The sequence below is a fragment of the Vigna umbellata genome, chromosome 2, assembly GCF_029865625.1.
Source record: "Vigna umbellata cultivar VRB3 chromosome 2, Vumbellata_1.0, whole genome shotgun sequence".
In the NCBI taxonomy this organism is placed as follows: Eukaryota; Viridiplantae; Streptophyta; class Magnoliopsida; order Fabales; family Fabaceae; genus Vigna; species Vigna umbellata.
In genome coordinates, this window is record NC_142166.1 from 43,397,459 (window position 1) to 43,411,871 (window position 14,413).

At 32.8% G+C, this 14,413-nt stretch overlaps 1 protein-coding gene across 1 annotated transcript in view; it reads right to left on the reverse strand.

Annotated features, from left to right (window-relative positions):
• The window catches only part of LOC124835702 (binding protein), a 58,680-nt gene extending 50,602 nt beyond the window's left edge, over nucleotides 1-8,078 (reverse strand). The window contains 7 exon segments of the mRNA XM_088106943.1: nucleotides 1,560-1,880; nucleotides 2,672-2,848; nucleotides 3,214-3,433; nucleotides 3,715-3,778; nucleotides 7,215-7,416; nucleotides 7,524-7,665; nucleotides 7,792-8,078. Of these exon segments, the coding sequence (XP_087963069.1) occupies nucleotides 1,560-1,880; nucleotides 2,672-2,848; nucleotides 3,214-3,433; nucleotides 3,715-3,778; nucleotides 7,215-7,333 (901 nt within the window). The 5' untranslated portion in view covers nucleotides 7,334-7,416; nucleotides 7,524-7,665; nucleotides 7,792-8,078.
• Between the last annotated feature and the right edge of the window lie 6,335 nt (nucleotides 8,079-14,413).

The following is a 14,413-nucleotide window of genomic DNA, read 5'->3' on the forward strand; positions in this document are numbered from 1 at the left end:
CTGATACAGCTATGCAGTGCATGGGTGTTCATCTTTGTTCAATGTGCTCCTTGTGTAGAAAAGAATACGAATCGTTGTATCATTTGTTTTTTGAGTGTTCTACTGCACTGTAAATTTGATCCTGGCTGAAGCAAATTTTAGATGTTCTGAATTTGGGTTTTCCAATGCTTCTGATCAATTTTTTAAAGCAAAAGTACAGCCCTCTGGTTAAACTCATCAGGATGGCTGCAGTTTCTGCTGTTGTTTGGATGATTTGGCACATGAGAAATCACTTGAGATTTCAAAATCCTTTTCATTTAAACACAGCAATTCGTTCTATTACAAATTTGGTTAGACTGGCAAGTAATTTTTCAACAAAAATGATGCATAATACTGTATATGATTTTAAGGTTCTAAAATTTGTTGGCATCAATACTCAGCCTGGGAAACATCTTCCTTTATGCAAGTTATAAATTGGATAAAAGTTAATATTGATAGAGCGGCCAGTGTCCAGGGTTAGCTGTTTGTGTTGATATGTTTAGAGGAAGTAGAGAGGAATATATTGGCAGCATCTCTTCTTTTATATGCATTCATAATTCCATGTATGCAGAATTTATGGGAGCTATTTATGCTATAGAGCATGCTTGGAATGCTGGGTTTACTAAACTTTGGATGGAGTGTGATTCAGATCCGGTTTGCCAAGCTTTTTCATCCCCATGGATGGTTCTTTGAATGCCAAGAGGAAAATGGAGAAAATGTTTTAAGTTTTGTAATATAGAGTTTAAAATTTCACATATTTTTAGGGAAGGGAATCACTGTGCTGATAAATTGACTAATTTAGGCTTGGATAACATGGAAAACTTTAAATGGTACATTGTTATGCCTCTTGTTATCAATTTAGACTTTTTTCATCACAGATATCAACTTCCTATGTTTGGGAAAGTTTACCTTCTCAGGAAGTTTGGTCTTGTATTTTTTGCTCAAGGGTTTGGTTTGGCCCCCATGTTTTTTTTTTTGTTATTCTTCTTTTTCTTTTAATAATATTTTTCATGTCATGGAAAATGATAGATGTACTTTGGAATGTCAGCCTAGTTGACATGCCAAAGTATATAGTGATTCCTAGCACAAGCTTTTATTTAAAAAAGAAAAGATGGTCATCAGCCCACACACCTATTAAAATTTTAGCATATATTCACAAGTAAAGAGAAAATTTGAAACAACAGGGGCCTATTTTCTTTTTATGAAACTCATATTAGGTATCACTATGTACTTTGGCATATCAGCTATGTTGACACCCCAAAGGACATCTATCATTTGCCATCATATGAAAATTTATTCAACAAAAAGAAAAACAAAGAACAATAGGGGCCTATTTGTATGTTAGTGAAACTATAGTAACCAAAAGAACAATTTATTTAGCCAGCAGCATTTTAATAATATACTTTCCGAATTAATTGTAACCTCCATGCATCTATATTTACCTAGTGCACATATTCATGCCAAATTAGAATATTAGTAACTAAAACCACCAAATTCCAAATACCCTCGAAATATACAATAATAACAGATGCCTACCTTACCTACTAACCAATTTAGGCCACCAGCTTCCATCACAGAAACAATTGCTTTCTGCCGCCAATGTAACCTTGCTTCAGTAGACAAAACCTTTGAACTATTTGAAGAGATGATTGGAGTCTCAGTATGTGAAATAAAGCCCAAAAGACTGCAGAATAACTCATCCTTTTTGTCTACATTTGAACCTAAATCAATGAAAATATAAATTATTGACACAACATATGTTAATATTTGTTGGAGCAGCTTGATTTTCTCAACAGCAGAGTTGGAATAATTTGCATCACCAGAAAGGGTTTGACTTATGGTTTTAAGTTGGACCACAGCCCCTGTAACAAATTGAACACAAAAAAGGAACTTCCATTACTTTCCGCAAGAACACAGATATTCGAGAATAACAAAAGGCAATTAATGATAGAATCAAAGTTACATTTTCAAAACATAGGCTTATGAACAGCGAAAAACAAGAATTGGAAATTATATCCTACCAAAATTCAGGGGTTGATTTCATAGTGTGTTCATAAAAAAAAAAGTAAATTAGAAGCAGATCCATGCTTTGCACACGGGCAGGGGAGAGAAAAGGAGCATGTCGTATTGATAAATGGGAAAAAAGCACAGTGAGCACAAACTACATGTGGAACTGACACATGGCAGTAGTTGGATGCTTTTCATAGTAGTATACAAATTAAAACATAATTGTTGTAAATAGGGGATTATTAGGAAAAAAATATCCCTAGAATTAACACATTCATTTCAGCAGATTTTATTTCCTTTTTGAAGATAATGTGATTATTACAAATAGAGGAGATGAGAATGTAATTTGTATGATGGTAATTAATAAAATATTTCCTTATAATGCACAGTAGTATATCCTTTAAAGTGAGACTCAGAAATAAAAATAAAGAACGATGACCATTTGTTAAGCTATAACAGTGGACCACGTAGGTCTAAAGCCTTTAGCATCATAAGAAGATACTATAAATTTATAAAGAAACAATATGCAGATTACACTAACATCAGTGAAAATTTCTTATAGTTTTCAGCAAACATCATCCACAGAAGTAATCAAAATCATGAACAAAAGAAAAAAAAATTATTAGTCATATAGCATTAATTGTACCTTTCATTAAGGCAGTAAGTTTTCGAATTCCACCATAGTATCCAAAAACTCTGCAATTGTATAATGAATGGGCAATAATTTTCAGCGCATCCAAAATTAAAAATCCTTCAGAAGTAATAAACAATTTAGCAGCAGCCCCAGAAAGATCTGTCGATAAGTGCCCCAAGCTGGTGTTCACTGAAAGGAAAGGAAAGCATGAATTACTGCAAATAACATGTAAGCAGTAACAGTTTTCGTACAAGTAACCAAATATACCATTTCAAGATTCTTAGGTTAAACATCATCTTGTATTAAGAGAAAAGGTCTGTGACTACAACAAACAAAAATTTAAAAGGTAATGAAAACATTTGATACCATTATAAGAAATTTCAATAAGTATATGTACTCCCTTCTTACGTCTATTTTACATATAATGGTTCCTAACTTTAATTTGATCACATCCATAAACTTATTTAAACTTCCCAGTAGTGCAAACGACTTAAGCTTACGAGGGCAGAAAGTGAAGAAAATTATGACGTCAATGGCAATGATTGGCAACTTACAATCAGTAACTAGTGAGATTAACTGTGTGACCTCTTCTGTTAATATCCGAATGACTTCAACAGGATGCCCAGCCGAGCAGCCAACAATCACATCATCAGAAGATGACAAACTCTCAACAGAAGCAGACTCTAATAATATGCCAGAATTCACAGGTTCCCAATCTTTGTAGTGCATTACAAATTGCCTGATGAAAACATTAAGAAGTCTCTTTTTCTCCACCTAGAACATTAAGATCATATGAAGCAAGTTTACTAAATAGACAACTAATTTAGTGAGGGAAAGACATATAAAGCAAAGCATTTAGCACTATTCTTGATCAATGCAAAAACACACAAAGAATGTGTGATAATTTATTTTTAACAATAGGTTGGTAAGCAACACCTACAGAAAACATATATACCTGACTTAAATGCATATATGAATTTGTTAAGAAATAGTTCATATGAAGTTCACCAAGCTTCAGAAAGTTAAGTATTTTATAAGTATAAATCCCACCATACCTTATCATCAGCTTTTTCATATCGCTCCCAGAGTGTATTTACAATTGCCTCATCACCCGAATCACTGGAAAATGTAAAAAATTAAACAAACTCAAGTAAAGGAAAAATGGATTCAAACATTGTTGAAACAAATGATTCCCTCTCCCTCTGTCTTGTTCTCTTGTAAACCACCCCCAACCCACTTTTAATTTCACAATTTAACCCTCTTTTAATTTGCAATTATTTGGTCCAGATGTTCGCATATTTAAGAGTGCTATCTCGCCCAAAATCTTGCTCTGGAAAGGCTTGCAGTGTTGCTTCTCTATTGTTCTGAAAATGTTGTCTGAAGGGACCAGCCAATGCTGGTGACATGAAAAGGGATTGGGCAGCATCACTGCATTCGTAGTTCCTTTGTTGTCTTGTTTTGTTTTTCTTTGCTTTAAAATCTTCTAGCTCTTAGCCACCTTATTGTCACCTAACCCCAATTGTACTTTCACACCTTAACAAAATATCTTTATATAGACCACCACTACCCATAAAAAATATCTTATGAAACATCAGACAATGTTTGGCAAGTCTACATTATCATGTATGCATGAAAGAAACAAAAAGTAAAATAAATGTCACCATGCCTTGCACCTAACAAATATATATTTACGTAAAAGTAACTCATGTGTCATACCAGATAACAAAATCTAACAACATTCTCTTCTATGATCTCCAGCAACATCAACGTTACACCAATGAAATTCACCATACATATCAAAAATGTTGAAGGCTTATATATATTATTAGAATATTTACCCTATTTATCATCATTATATTGTGTCTAGGGTTACCCTATTTATCATCATTATATTGTGTCTAGGGTTATTCTATTTATCATGTACTTTCTATCAAAACTTTTTTATATATAGAATGAGAGTGAGAGGGATCTTTCAAGCCCTCGAGAATTATTTTACAGTTTCAATCTCAAGTTGGTAACAGAGCGGGTTGATCTTGCTCTGGTTTCTGTCTAGTCTCCAAACCCTAGTTGTTGTCCGCAACTATCCAGCATTGTTTGTTGCTGTCTGACGCCTTTTGCCACTGTCCACCATCGTCTCGCACTGTTTTGCCACTGTGAGAAGTTGTCCACTGAAGCTTGTCACCATCGATCTCTATATGGCCTCAAGCAATCACCACGTGTTTGGTTTGGAAAGTTTAGCTCCATTGTTCAAAATTGGGCTAACAAGCAGGGAAGCAAACCATTCGGTTTTTTAGTGTCATTCTTCTCTTGGGAAATGTGTTTACTTAATAGTATATGTTGATGATATTGTTATTACAGGAAATGATACTATTGGAATATCTCAACTGAAAGAGTATTTATGTAGACATTTTCAAACCAAGAATCTTGAAAGTCTCAAATACTTCTTAGGCACTGAAGTAGCGCAATCAAAAAGATGGAGTTGTAATCTCCCAAAAGAAGTATGCTCTTGATATATTACAAGAAACGATGATGATTGATTGCAGACCGGTAGACAGTCCCATGGATCCAAACCAAAAATTAAGGACAAAAGAAGGTGAATTATTCTCCAATGCAGAGAGGTGTAGAAGGCTAGTTGGAAAACTGATTTATCTCACTGTTACAACACCAGATCTATCCTTTGCAGTTGGAGTGGTTAGTCAATTAATGCAGGCTCCATGTGTTGACCATTGGAATGCTCTCATTCGCATTCTAAGGTATGTCAAAAAGGCTCCAAACAAGGATTGTTATATGAAGATAAAGGAAGCATTCAGGTCTCTGGGTATTGTGATGCAGATTGGACAGGTTCGTCTATTGATAGACGATCTACTACAGGATATTGTGTTTTTCTGGGAGGAAACATTATTTCATGGAAAAGTAAGAAACAGAATGTAGTAGCTCGATCAACAGCTGAAGCCGAGTATAGAGCGATGGCGTCACTAACATGTGAACTTATATGGGTGAAACAATTCCTTCAAGAGCTTAACTTTTGTGACATCCATACTATGAAGATGTATTGCGATAATCAAGTTACTCTCCACATTGCATCAAATCCAGCGTTTCACGAGAGAACTAAACATATAGAAATTGATTGTCATTTTGTTCGTGAAAAGTTGTTGACTAAAGAAATATGTACTGAGTTTGTTGGGTCAAACGATCAACTCGCAGATGTGTTGACCAAGTCTTTAAGGGGTCCTCAAATTGAGTTTATTTGTTCCAAGCTTGCTACATACAATTTGTATGCTCTAACTTGAGGGGGAGTGTTAGAATATTTACCCTATTTATCATCATTATATTGTATATAGGGTTACCCTATTTATCATCATTATATTGTGCATTGGGTTACTTTATTTATCATGTACTTTGTATCAAAACTTTCTTATATATATAGAATGAGAGTAAGAAGGATCTTTCAAGCCCTTGAGAATTATTTTACAGTTTTAATCTCAAGTTATATAAGCAACATTTAGCTTTTAAAGCTCTAACATGCACTAAAACAAACTATTTAATGTGGTATTTAAGTCGTGAAACACTCTCTCTTAATGGACTAGTCATTAAATCCGACTCTCCTCATGTGCATAAATCCTAACAATCAATAATTTTGCCATGAGTTAGGCTACGAAAAGGAAAACCTACAAGTTGAAGTAAGCTGAAAGCCAAATATTGATGGATGGGTGATTAACATAAGGTACATCAGATCAATATCAATAGAATGAAAATCATTGCAGAAATAATCTCTTAAAGGGGGTGGCATTGTTAAGAGTGTCACATTTAATAGAATAAAAGGCTTGATGTGGTACTTAAGCCTTGAGGTTCTTCCACCTAATGAACCAGTTTATCGGATCCTCTTAGCCCTAAGAGCACTCCAAGGTGCCTTCTCAAACATATCATATGCCATACAATAACAAGTTTCAAAAATATCCAAAATGCACAAGATAATCAAGGGTAGTATTATTCCAAAAGATAATAGTCATTCACTACATGGGTTTCCTTCTTTGGTACAACTCAACAAAATTATTATATTTATCATTTAGGCTATAAAGCAGTAACAAATAATAATCTTAATAAAGCAATGTGTCTGTCCTCGTTTTTTACTAGAGGACAAATGTTCCATTAAATAATCACGTAAATTCACAAACCAACACACCCAACCTCAAGAGGGATGACACCTGCAAGCCCACTGCTACTTATGGCATATTAGTAAAATATTATATTAATAGCCCCTAAGAGTTTGTCTAAGATACTTTATTCTTTGTGCATCAGAACACTAAATGAAAGATTACATATATGATGAAGCTCCTATTCTGAAACTCTACTCGATTATAAATTATACAAAAAGGATAGCAGTAGCAGGCTTGACTACTTGATAAACACTCTGAGGATGATAAATTGTGTTTCTTCCACGTACTGGTGGAATAACATACTCGCACATCAACATAACTCAAAAAACTAACATTACAAATATAGAGCTTTATTATTTAATTCCAATATAAAAACCCTTTGAAAAATGTATTGTTACCTAAAGCGAATCCTGGGCCCAGGAGGAGAGCACTTTTGAGCTTGGAAACTTGAAGACTCGCCAGTGTGCCCAGCAGAAGTTCTTCTAATAAGGTCAGCAACTCCTTTGACGATATTCATCCTTCCTCACCAAGATCAGCTCAGCGTTGAGACTTCACAAACCAATCAAAGGTTCCACCCATCACTCTCGTGAAACCACCTTTCTAGCTCAAAGAAACCAATCACCAGTAGTAAGATTACACAATCTAGTTGAGTGTTGCAAAATGATTACCGATGATAAAAAAGAAAAGAACAAGTGAAAATCACTTACTCAAAAACGAGACTTGACAAAATCACCGTAAATTTCTCACTTGAACTTCAACCACCCTTCTCAGCTCACTGATCAGAGATTATTTCAATGAATTGAATTAGCTCTGTCAGGGATCATCCCACTCACTGATTAGCAACGGATTCTGAACATTTCAAGAATATAAATAATTCAATGTAAAATGCACACGTCTTTCTCGAAAACAGAAAATACTCCATTAAACGTCGAAAAGAGAGGAGCGAAATCAATAATCAAGGCGCAGCATATATACCTGAATAGTGAGACAAATCAAGAATCAAGAGTTCTAGGGTTTGCAAATAGAGATCGGAAATAACAATTGTAGAAGCTTCAATACAATACCCTTTTTTTTTCTTTTAAGATTTTGGTCGGAGCTACTTTAATAGCGTCGGTAACGAAATTGTCATCGCCGTAAGAAGAATATGATGTGACAATGCGTGAGGAAGCGGAAAGCACTAAAAAGCAAACCCCTTATAGTCGTTTAATTTCGGTGTTACCCTTCTGATTTTTTTCTTTTCGATGTTCTTTTCATTTTCTATCGTTGTGATTGAATAAGTAGAAATGAGAAATCAACACCGAGTTGCCCTTAAAAACTGCAATTACGCAATCATTTTCTTAATTTAATTTACTACTTTCATTGCCACTGTGAATGGTTTAGAGGATAGAAAACAGTGAAAATGAAAATGGAAAAATAAGTTAAGTAAACATTAAAAAATTACGAAATAATATTAGATATTTAGTTATTTAGTGTGGAAGAAATAGGTAAAAAACAATTCAGCAGATTATAAAACTGTACGTAAAAAGAATAATGAGTTGAAAAGTAAAGGTTGATTAAATATAAAATTAATTTACTTGAAAAACTCATCCATTTCGATCCATACGAGGAAGAAATAGCTTAAAACATGTAAAATTTTAAGAAAAACAAAGTTCAAGGTCCCGTATACATCTATTAAAAATTAATAAAAAGAAAATGTTAATATTAAAAGGAAATAATTCCACATTTTTAACATTTTTTTCCATTTCATCATACAATGGTATTACATCTTTTAAACAAAATTGCTTAATAGTTTTCTTTTACTATTATAATAATTTTTTTAATTTGATATCACTATTTTTAACCTTCAGAATTTGGTTTCACTTCAAAAAAGGTAATAAATATAATTTTGTCCGTCAAATTAATAATAACACTTAGATTAACAAAACAAATATGCATTATCATCTAAAATTAATTTAGAATGTACCAATAAATAATACGTGTCAGTCAGTGTCAATTTAATATGAAGGACTGTACATCAAATTAATTTTGAAAATTAATATCAAAATAAAAATATTTAAAATAATAAACAAAATTAAAAAACGCTGAATAAAGAATAAAAATAGTAATAACTTGATGAAAAACAAAATTAAAAAAAATACTAATAACAATGATAAAAGAATTATTAAGCAAAAACATTTTAGATCATTTTAATCATTATCTCTACCTTGAAACTTCTTTTCTTCTACATACATGATTCGGACAAAAAAAATTGTACAGACATGACAACACATGAGTAATTGATTTATCATATTGAAATAAGTTACCATCAGATGGTGAGACGGTGACTATATTTGGCCCCGGGAAAGAGGACAAAGAATCAAAGTAAAAGAAACTTGATGCAAAAACACACAGTAACAGTACAGTAGATTTCACTAATTCAAAAAAAACTGCATTTGAATCATTTATAATTAAATTCTCTTTTTAAATATTTATTTTGGATAATTCAAAGTATTTATAATTTAGCCTTTTCTTATTAAAAAAAAATATTAGTTTTTCTTTACTTTTATTTGGACGAACTCATTTTAACATTTGATTTTAGCCAATTTTTCTTGACTTTTGATCAAAATTAATTTGTCTTTATCTTTATTTTGTGTTGACTTAAATTAGTCTTTGGTCCAAGCTAAATAAGTTCAACCTTTAGTTTAGATTGATTGATTTGACTTTCGTTTTAGGTCGAGTAGACTTGACCTTCATCCCAGTTCGACTTGACTTAATATTTGGCCATGACTCATTTTAAACTCCAGCTTGACAGACTCGTCTCAATCCTTGGGCCCCTGACAACATGTCTTAACCTTCAGCCTATGTCAATTCATCTTAACCTTTAAGTCAATCAACTTGTCTCGACTTTCAGTCATAATTGACTTGGTCTGTCATTCATCGCGACCAATCCGTCTCGACTTATGACTTATGCCAAATTTACTTAACATTTCACCTTCATAAAAACAAATTGACCTTTAACTTGTGTCAAATTATCTCAACCTTCAACATGATTGACTTGTCTCAATCCTAAGCATAGATCTCGTCCTTTCGACCTTTGACAATTAATGACCCCTTTCCATCTTCACCTTTAGCCATGACTCACTTGACTCGTCCTTCATCTCATGCTTAATAGGCTTGATCTTTAATCTAGCTGAATTGGCCAGACTTTCAACTTACCACAAATCGTCTTGACCTTTGTCGTATGTCGACTCGTATTGACCTACGACTCGACTAACTCATCTTAATCTTCAACCCAGATCGACCTATTTCAGCCTTTGCCCTATGTTGGCCAGTGTTGACCCGTGTTGACCTTTAATCTGGCCCAACTCGTCTCAATTTTTAGCCTAGGTAAAATCGACTCGACTTTCAATCTGACTTAACTTAATTAATCCTTTAACCTAAGCCGATAAGATTAAGCCTTCAATCTAAGCAAACTCGGTTGAATCCAAAGTCAACTTGATTGAGTATTCAATAAAAGAAAACTCGTTTCAAATAGGGATGACAACGGGTCAGGTCAGGCACGAATAGTGCCTACCTACCACCTAACTTACAACAAAAAAATTCATTTATTACCCATCTTGTTACCTATAGATACCAGTTTAAAATATATTCACGAGTATTTTAAAACTTGTGAGCACTCGTAAATACATACAAATATTTAAAAATATGTTTTATAAAATTTTAAAATAAAATCTAAATAAACTTAAAAAAAATATAATTTAATATAAATTAAATATATTATAAATTGAGTTTGAATTATAAATTTGTTATAAATTTGGGCACTTTAATTGAGTTTGTATAAAAAAATATTTTATTATATATTAAAGAAAAGTTTTATTTTCACTTCATTTTTTTTATTGGCTAATCATTGGAATCACGATATTATTATTTTGGATATCATCATTACTTACGTATTTTCACATGAAAATTAAAATTATTTAATTTAGTTTTAAATTATTTATAGATTTTAGTATTTTTAATTGAATTATTAATAAAAAATTTAATTATACTTGATATTTTAATTTTTATATTTTTTAATTGAATTAGTGACTTAATTAGGATATAAAGGATTTAATTTTTACATCAGACAATATCACGAACATCAACTATAAGAAAAATAAATATAAGAAACTCTCATTCTTTTTATAAATAAAAGGAATGTCTTTATTTTAAAAATTAAATATTATGAGTAAAATAAATCAAAAAATCGTAAATTTGTAAATTTATTATTATTATTATAAAAATATGCGAGTTCATCTACAAGAAAAAGTGTGAAAGAAGACGACTAGTTTAGTCTCATCACTTGTTTAGGTTTGTTTTCCATATTTCGTGGGATGCAAATGTCAATCATTGTTTCACATTTTCTCCACATAGTCTACATTACTTAAATTTCAAAATCTAACATCTCTAACACGATATGTCGTGTGTTTCTCCTAAATAACTTGTTCATTCACTTTCTTTTTTAGTCCATTTAAAGTAGATTGTTCATTCACATGCAATCCATCAAAAAGTAGTTATCTCATTCACATTTCTTCCATTATTTTAGGTAATTTAAAAGTCATTTCTATTTTCAACACACTTATACTTAAAAATTATAGAATTATGAACATTATTTATTTCAATAAATTGACCTATATAATTATCATTTCTATTAATTTAATTAAATAAAAATAAAATTATTAAAATTTATATACGACCAAAAATTATGTGGGGACAGACTAGAAAAATTAACCCACACTTTTTATGTTAGGTTAACCCCCTGCTTTTTGTCTGACCAACATTGTTATCCATATTAATTAACAACAAAAAGACTTAATTATAAATATATATTTTTATAATTGGGAATTTTAAGGCTTGATACCTCTTTTGATCCCTATTTTCATCAGTTTTGTTCAAAGTGGTCCCAATTTTTGTAATTTTTGTTCAGTTTGATCCTTTTCTATGACTGCATTTAAATCTTAACGACACAATGTCCACGTGAGCCACGAGTGAATAAGGTGTGTAATGTTTTCACATACGTGGCTACTTAAACAAAGGCTAGCGTGGATATGTGATATTTGAAAGTGGTTTATGTGGTGAAAGGCATAAATTGATTAAGTATTTTTTAAATGACATGAGAGAGGCTTTTGAAAGGGAATCTTCCCACCGAGTTTATGCTCTTTTAATATCACATTTGAGCTCATTGAGAACTTCCTCTCGCCATAAATCATTTTGCTGGTAAGTAGTGAGTTGAGGTTGTTGAGGTTTCGTGGTTGTCATGGGACATGTTGGTGTTGTAAGGTCAGAGGATCAACCTCTAAGACCTATACAACTAAGTTTGATTGCTCTATATGTACTTAATTATAACCTCCCTTTGGTATTGCCCATGAGCTTGGCCACCTCAACCCAGTCCTTACCCTCATCCACTTTGTTGTGCAAAGCGACTGAGTGCTCTTAAGGGTATAAGTTCTTCTATAAGGTCCTTCAAGAATCGAAAATCTTCAGTGGTGTGGCTGATGGTTTGATGATAAACGCATTTCTTGGTCGGATCAGGGAGAAGATGTGGTGGTCTTGGTGTCAGGAGTTGGATAAGTTCTAGATTATAAGCTTCTCTAAGAACAACGTCCCGACTTGTAGTGAGCGGTGTGTGATGTTCATACCGAGTTACCCATTTTTCAAGGATTTAGTTTATTTTATTGTTGTTAGGGCCTACAGGGTCAGGCTTTCGCATTCTTTTTCAACATGTTTTCCTCTATAGCAATATACTTAGCCACTCGTTGTCTAAGAGCATCCATATCTTCAGGTTGTTTTTTTGAATATGGAGTCTGAGAACAATTTGGGATAAAAAGACACAAATCAGGGAGTGCATTATTACTAAGAGAGTTAAATTGGGTATGTTGGTCGTGGTAATGGTGAATCAATCTATGAAATGTTTTGTGGTCTTGTTCTCCTCTTGCTTTATGAACTTTAAGGAAGTCGATGTCGTTAAAACTACCTTGCGATCAGAAAATCGGGCCTTAAACATCATACTCAAAGTGTTAAAAGAGTCCATCAATTTTGGAGGCAAAACATAGTACCAATATAGAGCTTGAGCATCCAAAGTGGTCAGAAACAACCAACAATACACCCTTTTATCCTTGGTTTATGGACGTGTACCTAAGTTAGGTATCCTTTCAAATGAATAACCGTGTTAGTAGTTCAATCATACTTCTAGATGTTAATGTCGATCCCCCAAGAGAGGTTGACTCGGGCTAACTCTGTAGTAAAAGGATAGAATTATTCATCCTCCTAAGGTTCTGGGTGCATCCTCACGTCCTGAAAGTTCATTTTAAACTCATGTACCCATGAATAATTTCTTGGTTCATCCCGCGAATAGGGTGAATGCCTCTCCAAACTATGAACCCGAGCAAATCCTTGAGATTTGACGCTCCTTGAGTAATAAAAATTAGGTTGGGGATCCCAAAAAGACATCATGATTCCCTTTAATGATCACTATATTACCTAGAGAGATGACTTCTACTTCTCGGAAGCGGTGAACACTCTTAAATTGTTCTCAACTGAGTACTCTTGAACTGTTCTCAATTGAGTACTCTCAAATTATTCTCAACCGAGAGTACTCTTGCTGACCAAGGAATGAAAAGTTTCAACAATAGCAGACCGTCTTCAAGAATGAGTGGGTTACAATAACCTTTTTGTCTAATTTGGCCTTCAATGCATCTGGATAAGCTTCACGTTGTTGGTTCAATTATTGAGCTAAGGTCTTAGTTTAGGTCCTCAATAATGTTTCCACCTTTTCCTGCATGTTCACCAAGTCGACTTGGTGTTACCTCCTAAGTTGCTTATTCTAGTTAAATAGTTGTTGAATTTGGTTTTGGATGGTGTTCATGGAGTTCGGTTCCATTTCAGATTGTTTGTTTGGAATGCACCAGGTTGGTGGTAGGGATGTATAAACGAGGTCAGGATAACTTTACCAAGACTTCACGGTGGACACCAAATATTCTTACCAGGTTTAGAATATCTAACAAGACACATGGCAAGATCTGAATGTCTTTCCTAAGTAGGTCAATCTGGATGAAAAGATATTAACTTGTAAAAGACTTTTAATGCTTAAGTAACTATTTTTCTTTTTGGAATATGTTTAAGATATGAGTGAAAGTATAAAAAATTATTCACTATGTGATATTTTATGTTCAAGCTCTTACGTAGTCTTTGAGAAAATATAGTCGTTTGTCCTTTAAATATTTTAACAATAATGATATATAATTACGCATAAAGTATGAGTGCAACAACAACAACGTACATTAAATATATATTAATTAGTTAATTGCGGAACACTTTAAATAGAAATTGAAAAGTTTAAAGTCCACTGGTATAAATACTGGTACATTCATAAAATAATTGGTTATTAAACTTGAACAAAGGATATAAGAAATTTTCATCTCATGAAAGTAAAACAAAATACTGCCCATACGACCTGATGCCAAATTATAAACAACCCCTCAAGTATTTAATCAACAAAATAAAACATGGATTGTGTAAAATAATTAAATCAATGTATTAAATTTATGTATATTTAGTTAAGTAAACGTAAATTGTATCC